A 15,509-nucleotide genomic window follows, 5' to 3' on the forward strand; every position below is an offset into this window, starting at 1 on the left:
GATAAATCTGGTGTGAGAAGCTAGTGGAGGCCAAGAAACTGCCACCTAATTACCCCCTTGAGTTTTTAGCATCATTCTCAGGAAACAGAGAAGAAGGCCAGTGAATCGAAGAATGTCTGTCTTGTTCACTGTTGTATTTTGTGCCTGATAAACAGTGGGCGTTCAATAAATGTGTTCAGTTAGTACATGCGTGTATATGATAAATGCTTCGCAGAGGATATTAAATAGCCTTGAATTTGACTTTTTGTCTTAGATACTAGAAAAGTTAAAACTAAAATTTTAATAGCTTTTGAGGTTTTGCCATTTCGTGATTTTGCCTTTCTTTTTCCACTGGTAAGTTTTATATGTGTTAACTCAGATCTTTTTGGAAATAGATACTCTTTTTTCCCCTGTCAGTCATTCTAGAAGTTTGTTGTCTTTCTATGTCCCTAAATGGAAATAACTCATAAGTTTCTTATCATATTTAGCTCCGATATATTATAATTCAGTTTAAGATCATATCCAGAATATATCTCATATTTCAAAATAGTCAAGTTTTATGATGAAGAAACTGCCAAGTTATCTTCAGTTTCTCCAAGTTGTATTTACTTTTCTTCCTGAAAATACAGATGTAGTTGTTGAGACTTACATTAAGTACATTTTTATCAGTTTTATGCCCTAAATGTTAAAATTCTCTTTTTTAATGCAGATGTGGAATTAGAAGAAGCTATTAGAAGAAGTCTTGAGGAAATGTAACTAAAGGTATTAACCACACAACATCAAGTGGCCTTGAAGAGACTCAGGATGATGAATTCTTGAGTTTGTTTCCTAAAGGAGACCACAAATCTACTAGTACAAATGTATTTGAAAACACCCAGTTTTTGCTTTTGTATGTTGAAACTCAGATATTGCTTTGTGTTTTTGTGCCATTTGCAAAAATATATAGAGGAACAGAATATATGTTAATGCAAATACAAATCATATATTCTAATATTGGTATCATGTTTCCCAGGTAAGCTTAAATTCATATACTTAGGTTAAAAGGATTTTAAAAAAAGAAAGAAGCCCTTGACTATTGTTTATATGTTTCCCAAATAGAATTGGTTCTTTAATTTTATTTGTACTGTACAGATGATTCTAGTTTATTTTTTTAAGAGTGAAAATATAAATAAAGCTATCATAGCTCATTTTTTCTGTAAATTTTACTTCTCATGTGGCACTAATATATATAATCTTTAGGTCTTTTTATGATTATTGGAAGAGAGTAATGGAAACTGATTGTGAAAACAGATGAAAAAGTTTATCACCAGTGTTCTTTGTGGTTTTCACTCAGATGTATAGTCCTGCTTTAATTAGAACTGTACATTGCTGGAATGAAAAAGAAAACCAACCTAATTCCTTTGAAAGTGGTAAAAAGAAACTTTCCATTCTTTTTACCTACTTTGACTTTCATATGACTTGTATTATTTACTGTTTAAAGGGAATGATGTAAAAGTATTTGCATAGAATTAGGCATACTTTTAATATTAGTCCTTTTATATATATATATATTTGTGTAAACATAGTATTCTTTAGAAAATAATGTTGAAATTATACTCAGGCGTAATCTTCCTTAACCCTTTAAAATTTTTATTTCATATGGAAGTATCTTCATGTTATTCATTAAAATATCAATGTCCTACAGTTGGTATTACATATTTAATTTTTAAATGTTGAAGCCCCGTGATGAATAATAAAAAATATTATATAACTAGAAGACTAAGAAGGGGCCTGTCATACAGTCTTTGTGAATATACTTCATGTTATTTGACCAGAAATGTCATCCCTAAAAATTTTGAGTCGTAATTATTTACCAAACTTAAAATTTTCTATAGATACAAATTTTTCTTTAAGACAAAAAAAATCATAGCTAGAACTTTGGTCTTTCTCTGCAACTAGATAATTTAGTGTTAAATAGTATGACTTGTTTTATTATTATTTATATAGTCTTTTCAGTCCACATTGCAAACCCCAGTTTGTGTTATTTCTTTCTTAAGCTGTCAGTTCTGTCCTCCCTGCTTGCTTTTTAAGTAGGCGTCATAGCTTGAGAATGTCGTAGTCATTTTTCCAAAGTGAGCACACTGTACTGTTAATTTGTTAGAGTAGTTTAAGGTTTTGGGAGGTGGTTACAGAGCTAGACCTTAAAGACGTCTGGGGAACCTGGCTCAGCAGTGGGAGCTGAACGGGTGTCCGGGAGACGGCTGTGCTGGAGGCGCCCGCCAGGCGGGGGCGCTGTGTTGCTGGGACACACGGATGTGTATGGTCCAGAGTGACACAGTCGGGAAGGGGTAGTCATCATGATACTTAAAATAAGGTCATTGGGTTGCTTAATGTTTTAATAATTGTTACTGATGGTATTTCTGCTTATTACAAAATTAAAAATCATTTTTCAGTTCAGTTCAGTCGCTCAGTCATGTCCGACTCTTTGAAACCCCATGAATTGCAGCACGCCAGGCCTCCCTGTCCATCGCCAACTCCCGGAGTTCACTCAAACTCAGGTCCATCTAGTCGGTGATGCCATCCAGCCATCTCATTCTCTGTCGCCCCCTTTTCCTCCTGTTCCCAATCCCTCCCAGCATCAGAGTCTTTTCCAATGAGTCAGCTCTTCACATGAGATGGCCAAAGTACTGGAGTTTCAGCTTTAGCATCATTCCTTCCAAGGAACACCCAGGGCTGATCTCCTTTAGAATGGACTGGTTGGATCTCCTTGCAGTCCAAGGGACTCTCAGGAATCTTCTCCAACACCACAGTTCAAAAGCATCAATTCTTCGGCGCTCAGCTTTCTTCACAGTCCAGCTCTCACATCCATACATGACCACTGGAAAAACCATAGCCTTGACTAGATGGACCTTTGTTGGCAAAGAAATGTCTCTGCTTTTCAATATGCTATCTAGGTTGGTCATAACTTTTCTTCCAAGGAGTAAGCGTCTTTTAGTTTCATGGCTGCAGTCACCATCTGCAGTGATTTTGGAGCCCAAAAAATAAAGTCTGACACTGTTTCCACTGTTTCCTCATCTATTTCCTATGAAATGATGGGACCAGATGCCATGATCTGAATGTTTTCTGAATGTTTCTGAATATTTTCTGAATGTTGAGCTTTTAAGCCAACTTTTTCACTCTCCTCTTTCACTTTCATCAAGAGGCTTTTTAGTTCCTCTTCATTTTCTGCCATAAGGGTGGTGTCATCTGCATATCTGAGGTGATTGATATTTCTCCCGGCAATCTTGATTCCAGCTTGTGCTGCTTCTAGCCCAGCGTTTCTCATGATGTACTCTGCATATAAGTTAAATAAGCAGGGTGATAATATACAGCCTTGATGTACCCCTTTTCCTATTTGGAACCAGTCTGTTGTTCCATGTCCAGTTCTAACTGTTGCTTCCTGACCTGCATATAGCTTTCTCAAGAGGCAGGTCAGGTGGTCTGGTATTCCCATTGCTTTCAGAATTTTCCACAGTTTATTGTGATCCACACAGTCAAAAGCTTTGGCATAGTCAATAAAGCAGAAATAGATGTTTTCCTGGAACTCTCCTGCTTTTTCGATGATCCAGCAGATGTTGGCAATTTGGCAATCTGGTTCCTCTTATAATTATGAAACCAGCTTGCTTCATAATTTGAACTTAATTTAGACACATGGAGGAGAGTGGATGTTACATGAAGTAACGGGGAATATTACCAAGAGTAAATATTTCTGACAACGATGCTTGCTTGTTTGCTTTTATTCGTCTTTCATTTTACTGATAGGTTTTTTTTTCTTTTAAAAAGTTTTTATTGTGATGCCTTTTTATACCTGAATAACTGCTTTTGTCAAAGAAATGATGAATGACCATGTTTATTTTTAAAAGGATATATAGGTAATGTACTGACAGCATCTGGTTCATGGTATCATTGACTGTCTTAAATAAAAAATCCTCCCTTAAAGAGTTTGTTTTTGAATGCTTGGTATCCCACCAGCCCAGTCCTTTCTTCCGACTCCTGACCATTTGGCCACTCAGACCTCTCCCAAGAATAAGGTGCAAGGACTCTCCTGGACTCCCTTGGGCAGGGTAACCAGAAACCCAGTAGCATAGCCCTCAACTGAAAGAGCTTTTTTTCCATCAATTTTTTTTCTTTTAAATTTCTTTGAAACCATTTAGTCTTTCACTCACAGTATTTATTGAATACTTATATTTGTCAGCGACTATTCTAAGCACTTGAAATACATCAGTGAGCAAAAGGAAGCCCTCACCTCCGCAGTGGGGCGCACCTGGCGGGGGTGAGAGCTGAGATGAGGAAGAAAAACAGCCGCCCGAATGAGCTGAGGACCGGTGGGGGTGAGGCGGGGGCGGGGCTTGCTGTTCGTACTAGAGCGGTCGGGGTCCTTAGTGAACTTGAGCAAAGGCCTGAAGGCAGGGAGTGAGCTTATCCAGACATGCAAAGCAAGGCTAGTGCAGGCAGCAGAAGAGAGTCCTCTGAGGCCTCTTCTGAAGGCCTTGGCTTTTACTCATTTCACTAGTGAGCCGCTGAAGGTTTCTGAGCCGTCCTGTGCTGTGCCTTATTCTGGATCGCTGCAGCTGCTGAGCTGAGCACAGAGTGGTGCAAACAGCACCAGACCAGATGGGAGGGCATGGCTGGGATGCTGGCCCAGTGCGGAGTGAAGACGGGCCTGGGTATTCTCTGGAGCTGTAGTCCACTGAGTCTGAGGTGTGAGAGAGTCTAGCACATTCACAAAATGTCTAAGGATTCCAGGTTTGTCATGATACAATAAAACGTCTAATGAGGTCAGATGACCCCCTACAGCAGTTGTGAATTAGTATTTAGAGTTCAGAGGAACTGGGATCTAGCCTTAGGGGCCTCCTCTCTGTTCAAGTACCTCGGCTTTGATCTCAGATTAAAGGCTGGGCTCAAGCCTTGAACTGTTGTTATCCCTTTCCGGGTGCCCTGTGCATCCCCTCCGTGTACTGCCGGGCAGAGCGCCACGAGGAAACGCGAGCAAAGGCCAAGTGTGCTCCGGCCCCGCCACCACTCTACTACTCCCTGACCTCCACGGTGGCCGAGCGGCCTCCATGGTGTTCCCCTAACAGGAGGTTTATACAAATGGGGCTAGAAACGGCCTTAAATAACAATCATTTCACTCGAATTCCAACCAATAACTTAAACAGAGAAGTCATTACAAATGCTTTCATGAGAGTGGGTGTGAAAACGATGAGGTTCACCTTGACCCCTACACGCAGCTGGACAGGGCGGCTTTTTGTCTTCTGCTCTGTTGGTTTCGCTGTTGGCGTCCAGACTCCTGTTCTCACCTCGGGAAGGTGCCCGGGAACCAAGGCTGCGCAAAGGACCCCTTCCTCGCGGCGGAGGGCCCCGGGGGTGGGAGAGGGCGGGGCTGGCGCGAGCCCGCTCCGGCTATGCTTGGGGGCGGGGCCTCCGCGGGTCGGGGCGGGGAGAGGGCGTGGTTGGCGCGGGCCTCGCCCCGGGGCGTGCTTGGGGCGGGGCCGGGCCTCGTGCCACGCGGAGCCGCCCCGCCCCGCCGCACCGCCCCCGAGGCAGCTCGCGGGGTTGGAGTCCGGCCGCCAAGCCCTCGCGCCCTCATCTGGGTGCCCCGGCCCCCGACTTCGGGTTTGCGGGCGGCGCATCCGAGTAGACGGTTGGCGCGTGGGGACGGCGGTGACCTCGGGCCGCCCGCCCGGCGCAGATGGCTCAGGCGAGGATCAGCGCCAAGGCCAACGAGGGCCGCTTCTGCCGCTCCTCGTCCATGGCCGATCGCTCCAGCCGCCTGCTCGAGAGCCTGGACCAGCTGGAGCTCAGGTGCGCGGGGCTGGGGGCGCGCGGGGACGGAGCTGCGGGCGAGGACCGGGGGGCGAGCGCGGCGCTGGGTCGGCGCGGCGGCCCCCCACCCTTCGGCGGCCCCGAGCGCCGGGACCGCGCGACCCCGAACAGAGAAGGTCGGGGGGACGTGACTCGAGACGACGGCCGTGCCGCCGCGAAGCTTCCAGAACCTTCCGCGTGGGGCCAGGTGTTTCCGGCCCACTCCCCGCCGCGTGCGGTTTTAGGACCGGGGCCGGTTAGTGGTTTCCGTGCTGGGCGACCGAACCCTTTGCAAAACGGAAAAATCCGTCTGGCCTCAGGCCCGAGAGCAGCGGACAGGTGTCTCCCCAAGCCGCGCTCGGCCTCACCGGGCGCCGTCCCACCTTCCCGGCGCCAGAGCCCGAGCCGCGGCGCTCCCTCCCGGTCGGGGTGTCACGGTGGTCGGTGTGTCCACGGCGGTCAGCGCGCAGAGGGAGGCCCTGGCGGCGAGGGTCGGGCCGAGGTCAGCGAGGATGTGACTTTGGAGCAGGGCCCGGGGTCAGGCGCGCAGAGGTTACCACCGGTCAGAAGGAGCTGCTGTCTCCCTTAAGGCTTTTAGTGCTTTTCTGAATTTGAGAAGATTTAGGAATCTGAGTTCCTTAGGTTTTCCTGAAAACCTGAGAGCCTGTTTTGCCAGTTTTCCCAGAGCACAGAGTGCCTCACCCCGGCTCTTTCCCTAAATTCTTTCCAGGCTGTGCTGTCAATTCCTATAGAAACCGGTGTGGGGACACTCCTTAGTGACAAATGTAGTCACCGGCTTGTACAGGATTCCTAAATAATGTGTAAGAAATTTGGGAAATAATTTTTCCTCTAACAGGGAATGAAGACTTCTGTGTACTTCCCATAACTGCTTATTGTCACTGAAGTTCGTGTAAATTGTGTGCAGGTGTAATTACAGGCAAATCTTACCAAGGCGTCCAAAACTCCCTAAAACCACAGGTAATTTTTCTCATAGTTACCAGACTCTGAGTGAGCAAAGGAATATATGTAAGACAAAATTTTAAGAAGGGCTGCATATGTGTCTTTATCTCAAAACAGGACAAGGGGTCTGTCTGCCAGTCAAGCACATTAATAACCAAATGAGGCACTTATTATCATTTATTAATATTTGTTGACTTTTGTCATTTATTGTATAGTTCTTTTCATTATATTATTACAGAAAGAAACAATGTCTTCTCAGAAAATGAGACGCTCACCACCACCATGATTTCACGGAGAGTGACGATGGTCCTTCTCCAGCTGAAGCAGGTGAACAGGCAGAGCAGTTCCTGTGGACGATTTTATGTAGCAGCGTTAACAAGTGACTGAGCGCCTCTGGTCTCAAGAACTTTGAGGGCATGTTCTCAGCCATTTCAGGGGGGCTCTTCCCTAGTTGGAAAGAAAGGATGTTTTCTTCTACGCTTGGGCAGGACACAGTTCCTTTCCTGAAGCTGAGTTATTGTTCTAAGACTTGAATTGATGCCTCACATAGGGCAGGTGCTCATCTTTAAAAGGAAGTTTCTTGTTTGAAATATTACGTTCTAGGGCTTCCTTAATGTGAAATGAATTCTCATTACCGTGTACAAGTGGTTAATCACTTGCTGAATTAACCCTTGAGCTGAGACTGATAAATGTGTGTTCAGTTCATTTTAAGGACTTTTCTAGTTTTAGACTGATGAGCTTTGTTTCTTTCTTTAAAAAAAATGATGCTGACAAAATTAAGTATTTTGGAAGGTTAAGTAAAAAATAGAGAAGTTTATGAAGGCAGATGGGTCATGGAAGAGAGCACTGCACTGTTAGAAACTAGAATCAGGCCCAGAAGATCAAGTTTAAAAAGAAAACAAGACATTCATGTGTTAACTGTCATTTAATATCCTGTTACGGGTGGCTAATAAAGCAGTGTTGTAGGCATACTGAAAATTACAGACTGTACCGAGAGGTCTGTGTTTACCGTCCCTCTGTTGTACTAGTTTCAGCAAGAACTTTCTCCACATGAAATCGAAAAGAGAATTATGCTCAGTGCTTCGTGACCTGCCATGGGAACTGGTGTCCACGGTGTTTAAAGTTTTCAGATGTCTGAGGGCATCTCCCAAATCGCTAAAGACACTCCAGTTGTTCCTAATGTGTTAGCAGGAAACTAGACCTCCTTTTTTGCTTCCTCCTAAAAAGGTGATGTCTTTCTCTACGGGTTTTCGTGACCAGCGCAAATGGCCTCTGATTTTTCCATTTATCAGTGGCTCCGAGCACTTTGCTCACGACTGTTACTATTTTAGCAGTGATCATAATTCATAAATGATACCCTCCAACAGGTATTTTAGTTAACCAGCATGACTCTACAGGTCCTGTGCCTTTGTGGAAATTATGTCACCCTCATTCTCCAGGCAGGAAATTGAGGCTTGAGAAGTTAAAAGAGCTCAGGAGCAGTGGCTGTAGAGCTTAATGCTTTATGCCTGAATTTGTTTGAGTTACTATGTCATATTTCAAAGTGTAGGAACAGTGTATGATTTTACTGAAAGAAGTGAAAATTCCACTTCGATCCGGGTTTAGATCAGGGGCTGCTGAAATGCCGTCTCTGCAGGGTGTGAGCGGCCCTGAAGCTCCGGCTGGTGGTGAAGATGCTTGGCCAGGAGGCGTGGAGAGCAGCCCAGGGGACGGGCGGGACGGGGAGCTGGCTGTTCACAAGTGTCCACAGAGCGGCCTCCTGGGCGCCCAGCCACCAAGGAACAAGGGAGGGAGCAGGGACCCGGGTCCTTCAGCTGAGTTTCCTGCTGGGCTGACCTGACCCCCGGAGCCAGAAGACAGCACCCTAGCTAATACTGTGTCAGAGCCTGTAATTCTTCACTGTAATACCGTCACTTCTCATAGACGGTATCATGTGAACCTTCCAAAGCCCTCCAAGGCAGGAGGATGACATCCATTGTCTCCTTTAGCAGCAGAAAGGGTCCAGAGGGACTGAACCGCCGCCTGAGGCCGTGCTGCTCAGGCCTAGCTCCTGACCCTGAAGCCTCGGCCGTTTTAACGCCAGTATCTCAGTAGTGAGTGTTCCTTACAGTCTGGATGATGATTAGGAGCCTTGTTACTTACAATCCTGAGTTCATAGTGCTGAGTGCATAAAAACACCCGGAAGCTGGTGTTCACGGCCCCAGTTTTGGGCACGTGCTGCATGTGGTGGTCGCTCGGTGACTGCAGGGATTGGTCCCAGGGCCCCTGGGTACCAGAAACCAGGGATGCTCCGATTTTTTCTAGAAAATGGTGTAGGAGTCAGCCCTACATATTTGTGGTTCTGTATCTCTATTAACTCATAATTTAGTCTGTGCTGTCAGTTGGTGAGTTAACCACGTTGACTTCATTCAGGCACACCTACCGTCTCATGATCCCTGTGTCATAAATGAGGAAACTGAGGCAGAGAGAATGTCAGCAACTGCTCGAGTTCACGCAGCTAGGACGCAGCAGCAGAGCTGCTATGAGCAGCGGGCCCGCACCCGGCCCGGGGCGCCTGCTGGGTCTGTCTCCCGGCACCTCGTCCCCTGGTCCCCGGGCTGCCGAGACCAGCCGAGGAGGCACACACTCCAGATTTTGTCCTCACGGAACATTCTGAACAGTTCCTCCGTAGTTAAAGCGAAGCTGTGATCTCCTGCACAGAGTTTTCCAGGAGCACAGCCCAGGCCAGCCTTGCTGTGAGGATCAGTTCTTTCCCAATTTGGACACATAGCTCTTGCAGGATCCGCTAGTAAAAACAGAGCTGCCCCCTCTGCCCAGGAGCATTGTCAAGCGATGTGCTGAGAAGGTGAAGGGTAGAGTGACGTGGGCTGAGGCTCTTGTGGGCAAAGCTCCAGGAGAAATCTCGGAAGGGCGGCTGGGAAATACTTGAATATTTAGTAACTAACTGTTCTAAAACTAATGCAAGGGACAGAGACAAAAAGATGTCTATACAAGTTGAATTTAGGGCTTCCCAGGTGTTGCTAGTGGTAAAAAAACAAAACCCACCTGCCAATGCAGGGGAGGTGAGAGACACAGGCTCAGTCCCTGGGTTGGGAAGATCCCCTGGAGGAGGGCACAGCAACCCACTCCAGGGTTCTTGCCTGAAGAATCCCATGGACAGAGGAGCCTGGCGGGCCACAGGCCATAGGATCACAGAGTTGGACACGACTGAAGCGACTGAACACAGCACATGTGAGCTGAATTAAGACCAGTCGCTGATAAACAGTAACAGGATGACTTAAGCAAACTAAGTAGAGGTTCAGCTTTTGAAAATATTCGTTTGGTCGCACTGGGTCTTCACGGCAGCACGCAGCATCTTCAGTTGCAGTGTGTGGGGTCAGGTTCCCTGGGCAGCAGTCCAGCCTGGACCCCCTGCACTGGGAGCTTGGAGTCTTAGCCACTGAACCACCAGGGAAGTCCCAGGTCCAGCTTTGTAAAATAAAAAACAAATAAGCCTGTGATGTAGTCCATACACTAGACAGATGTAGTTTTGAATGCCTCAAGGGAGAGAAAGGAGGAAGTTGCTAAGGAAACAGTTCTGCCAAAAGGACTGGCTTTTGAAAAAGGACCACCTAGTGGACCTGGGCCAGGGATAAAGAATGTTCAGGAGGTGAGGGGCAGCAGATGAGAGGGCCACGCTGCCAGAAAGCCCTGGGGACCTACCTGATGAAGAATGGGATTGTATCTTTGCTGTGAAATGAAGTTTACATAAAATCATATATTAAAAAGTCTAGAAAAAATAAAATCTGTTTTTCACAGGGAAAATGCCTGGCAATTTCTAACCTTGGGAGAAAAGTTCCATCCAATTTCCTCTATATTTGGTTTCATTTAATGACAAAACATCTTTATATGACAGATTAAATTTTTTTTTTGGAGTGTCTCCTTTCAAGCCATTTTCTTAACAATTCCATGAACATACTATTATAAATTATTATCATACTCATTATTATACTTCTTTTGAGTAACAATCGTCTTTATCATCTTATATTTGAATACAAACTTAGGAGTGCTGGAAAATTCAGCTCTTCTTCCATCGTGGTCTCCTTTACCAGTGACTCGTGTGCCATCTCAATCCTAGAGTCACTTTGGTAGCGCGTTTCTTGCTCGTGCTCACCGCACCGCCTTCGTGTGGCCCAGGCCGAGTCTGCTTGCGTGGAAGGTGTGAGCGCGCTGTGCGTGCCACTGGACGGCCGCCCGACGCAGGGCCACTGTCCTGTAGAGTTCCCCCGGTTCTGACTGCTCTCCAGTCACATTTGTCTCACAAGGTTCTTACAAGCTCTGTGCTTCTACTTGCTCTCACAAGCAGAGTCCAACATATATTTAGTATCCCGAGAATCGAAACCTTGTGACTTTACAGTGTGTTGGTGCTATTTTGGGGGTAACAGGTGGGTGCCTGTAGGGGAAAAGGCCTGGGTGCGGCTGGGGTGGGGCGGGGACCCCCTTGTATGGCAGGAACACGTGCTAGAACACGGCCGTGCCCAGGGAGGTGCCCTAAGGCTGATCTGAGGACTGGAGCTGGGTCTGTTACATTTTATTTTGCGTAAGTGACTTACATATTTACTTGTGGCACTTCAAACACACAGGGTTGTTTTCTCTTGCTCTGATGATTTCACAGCCTCATTCTTTAGTCACTGGTTGTGTCTGTGTAGTAAGTGAATGTGTGTCTAGGTGCGGGGGGGTGGGTGGAGGTGGGGCAAGTGGTGCTTAGGAATCGATTTCAGAAGCAGACAGTCTGCAAATCATTGAGGAAAAGATGGATTTAGTGTGGATAGTGTTGGGGAAAATGGTTCACTATTTGGAGAAAAAGAAAACAAAATCCTTATCTAATCATAAACAGAGGTGGATTATGAATGGATGAAGACATGAGTATGAGAAAAGTGAGAGTGTAAGTTGATAGGAGATGTAAGCAAGTATGTCCCGACCTTGGGATGGGAGGGCCCTGAAACAAAAATTCACTGCGTGAGCCAGAAGGCAGAACAAAACCAAGAAAAAGATGGGTCTGATCATTTCAAAGTAAGGCTCTGTGTTCAGTGAAGGACATCCCAGACACATTATATGGGGTCGGATGGGAGATAACCCAAGAGGACAGTAACCCCAGTTTAAAAAAGAAAGAGCAAGATAGGCAAAGGCTGTGAACAGGCTCACAGGAATACAAAGAGATGTCCAAAATTATTAGCAGTGAAAGAAACACAGATTAAGTGCTGACACCCCGCTTGTCAACTGGGGGACGCAAGTGCTGGCGGGGCTCCTGGGACTCAGGGGCACCCTGTACGGCTGCTCTGGAGAAGAGCCCAGAGGGTGACACACCCTGGGTCTCAGCTGTGCCACCTTGGGGTGGGCCTGCCTTCAGGGCCACGAGGGGACAGGAGTCACGGGCGGGTGGTGAGGGGAGCTGGGGGCTGGGTGACAAGGGAACCCGGCGGGTCTTAGTGAAATATGCTGCTGAGTGAAGAAGCAGTGACAGTAAACAAGTACAGATGTTTATCTACAAATAGAAAAGCACTAAGCAGAACGCTTGCCCTGTGAGCAGGGAGGCAACTAGGAGCCACTGGGCAAGTGGATGAAGAGGGAAAAAAGTACAGAATAAGAAAGAAAAAGGACTGAAGCATTAGGGGCGTGCCCCGGGTCATCCTGCCAGCTAAGCTGGAGGGAAAGGCAGACGGGGCGCGCGAGGCTTCTGTGCGCTGACTGTGTCCCCTCCTGCAGGGTGGAGGCCCTGCGGGAGGCGGCCACGGCCGTGGAACAGGAGAAGGAAGTGCTCCTAGAGATGATCCACAGCATCCAGAACAGCCAGGACATGCGGCAGATCAGCGACGGTGAGCCCGCCCGGGCGCGGGGCCGGGGAGGGGGGTCGCGCAGAGGACAGCAGCGGGTGGGGCGGGGCGTGACGGGGGCCAGGCACCCCTGCAGCCCCGGCTGGTGAGCCCAGGCCCAGACCCAAACCATCACACGGCCTTAGTGGGTCAGCATCTCGTCTCCGCCCGCTCCCCACCCCCGTCCTGGCCAACCAGCAGTGAACTTGGAAGGCATTACACAGAGCGGCACAGATTGCTCGTTTCCAAATAAGCAGTGAGAGGATGACCCAGCACCCTCCTCGTGCTGGCCGAGACTCAGACCACAGGCCGAGTTGGTCGGACAGGATGAGGTCAGCGCCTCGTTTGGGGCCAGCCTTTCTCCCAGGGTCTTGGCTCTGTTTCCTCCACTAGAGCCAGGCACAGTGTGCTCACACAGGATGTGCTGCCCAGAACATGCCTCTGCCCTAAGGATTATTGGGGCTGGTCATTTTTGAGAAACCGCAGGCACAGGAGCAGCTCTGGAAATAGCTGAGGTCCCAGTTTTGTAAGGGAAATGTACCTTTACACTTCCTAAAGGAAACCTCCGCTTCTGAGGGGTCTCCATGAAAACCTCACCTCTGTGGTCCTCTCTCTGAGGCCCTCGAAACTCGCCTCCCTCCCCATCTCTACCTGAGGATGGAGGCCTGGGCCATCTCCAGGAGTTACTCAGTTTCCCTGGGGGTCTCCCATGTATACATGAGGTCTACACGATAATAAGGTTCTGGTTTTGTTTTTGCTTGTTAATCTGTGTTATTACAGGGTCTCAGCTAAAAGCTCAGAGAGGCAGAAGTTATTATTTCCTCCTCTAGTGCACACAGTCGTGTAGACGTCTGCAGGGCATGATTTCCTGCTCTGACCAGCACACCCGCCCCAGCCTCTGCAGACATGACGACCGTGGCAGTCACCTGGCGTCCAGGCTGATCCTCTTCACCACTGATGCCGTTCCGTCGCTCAGTCCTGTCTGACTCATTGTGACCCGATGGGCTGCAGCACGCCAGGCCTCCCTGTCCTTCACCATCTCCCTGAGTTTGCTCAGACTCCTGTCCACCGAGTCAGTGATATCATCCAGCCGTCTCATCCTCTGTCACCCTCCTCTCTCTCCTCTTGCCCTCAGTCTTCCCTGGCATCCTAAGTTAATCTTATTGCTAACAGTATATACCTTTAAGAAATGTACAGGTACTCGCAGGCAAGATTTAACCACACACAAACGCCTTAGTGTTCTTGACATAGATGTAGGTATGTCTCATATTGATTGATATTTCAAACTTTTTATGATTAGGAGAACGAGAAGAATTAAATCTGACTGCGAACCGTCTGATGGGACGAACCCTGACTGTGGAGGTTTCAGTAGAAACAATTAGGAGTCCCCAGCAGCAGGAGTCCCTCAAGCACGCCACGCGGATCATCGATGAGGTGGTCAGCAAGTTTCTGGACGACCTGGGAAACGCCCGGAGTCACCTGATGTCACTGTACAGCGCGTGTTCCTCCGAGGTGCCTGCGGGGCCGGTGGACCAAAAGTTCCAGTCCATTGTGATCGGCTGTGCTCTCGAGGATCAGAAGAAAATTAAGAGACGACTAGAGACCCTGCTTAGGAACGTTGAAAACTCTGACAAGGCTATCAAGCTGCTGGAGCATTCTAAAGGGGCTGCTTCCAAAACGCTGCAGCAGAACGCTGAAGCCAGATTCAACTAGTGTTCAGACCTAACAGTCCTATGAACAATCATGTAAAAATGATAAAGAACTATCTTAAATGATAATGGTTGTGTATGTCATATATAACTCATTTGATACTGATAGTTATTTCTGAAGAACAAAATATCTGTGTTATTAGTTTTGTGAATAACAATTAAAATTAGAAATATTTTGATTACCTTTCTAGAAGTTTTTAGATTGAATTCTTGTCTTGTACTAGGATCTAGCACCTCCTATATATCTATATTTTACTACTCTGTGGATAACAGCATGTGGGGCAACAAGTGCTTGGCTAGGGGCAGAAGCATTATGGTCCTCCCCTGGACTTTGTCTACAGACACATGGGCACACAGGGCTTTCGGCTGACCAGACAGCCTGTTCATAAAGCAGCCACACAGTGACTGACCGCGCCTCTGCTGTGAGCGCGGCAGTGAGCTTGGAGGGATGGGAGGGAACCTTCGGTACATCACACCGCCTTCATTCAGCAGGTTTTTAGTCATCTGTATCAAATTATCTTGAACTTAAAGACTTACACAACTCCTAATACGCATTTCTTGGTAAGACGTGAAAACATGACATCGGATGGGAGACCCCGCCTCGGATGCTGCCGCTCTGAACTGCTACTTTATCCCCTTCATCCGTTTCAAAGTGCATCATTTCTTTAAAGTTTTAATCATTAGAGAAATATGATGTAGTAATTTGCCTTTAAAAAGAAAAATGCTGTTTTAAAGTTTGCTTTCAATTCTCAAAAACCTCTATCCTGTGTAGTTATACAGTTTGCCTCCCATTCCACTTACTGAACGTTTAGGTGGTTTCCAGTTTGTTGCTTATCAATGCAACAGATTTATGCACACCAAGCTTTTCCCTTCTTTTGTTTCCGATTTTCTTCATATAAATTCTTAGCAACTGGTTTTACTGAGTCAAAGGGTGTATGCATTTTCATGGCTTGATATGTTTCCAAAGTTTTTTTTGTATGAGAGTTATATCAATTTATATGTCTTCAATAATTAAAAAGTAGCTGTTTCACTGAAAACTTTGCAGCACTGAGCATTTTTCCTAATACTACATATGAAATACTTTTATTTAGATTGCATTTTGTTCACTAACAAGGATAACCAGTGTATTGATTATTCTTTTATCTGTATAAATAGCACAACTATAGACTATCTGCTGTGCTTATTG

The 15,509-nt window shown here is 46.8% G+C and overlaps 2 protein-coding genes across 6 annotated transcripts in view; both read left to right on the forward strand.

Moving 5' to 3' along the window:
• The window catches only part of ZNF451 (zinc finger protein 451), a 130,936-nt gene extending 128,516 nt beyond the window's left edge, over nucleotides 1-2,420 (forward strand). For all 5 annotated transcript variants that reach the window (XM_040249214.1, XM_040249216.1, XM_040249221.1 and 2 more), the window contains one exon: nucleotides 689-2,420. In XM_040249214.1, coding sequence (XP_040105148.1) covers nucleotides 689-713 — 25 coding nt within the window. In that variant the 3' untranslated portion in view covers nucleotides 714-2,420. The remainder of the gene's footprint in view (nucleotides 1-688) is intronic.
• Nucleotides 2,421-5,516: 3,096 nt separating this feature from the next.
• On the forward strand, nucleotides 5,517-14,510 carry BAG2 (BAG cochaperone 2). Its single transcript, XM_040249225.1, has 3 exons — nucleotides 5,517-5,802; nucleotides 12,508-12,617; nucleotides 13,915-14,510. Exons 1-3 carry the CDS (start codon nucleotides 5,690-5,692, stop codon nucleotides 14,325-14,327), a joined length of 636 nt encoding a protein of 211 aa, XP_040105159.1. The 5' UTR covers nucleotides 5,517-5,689; the 3' UTR covers nucleotides 14,328-14,510.
• Nucleotides 14,511-15,509: the final 999 nt, after the last annotated feature.

The sequence above is a fragment of the Oryx dammah genome, unplaced genomic scaffold (assembly GCF_014754425.2).
Source record: "Oryx dammah isolate SB20612 unplaced genomic scaffold, SCBI_Odam_1.1 HiC_scaffold_11, whole genome shotgun sequence".
Taxonomy (NCBI): domain Eukaryota; kingdom Metazoa; phylum Chordata; class Mammalia; order Artiodactyla; family Bovidae; genus Oryx; species Oryx dammah.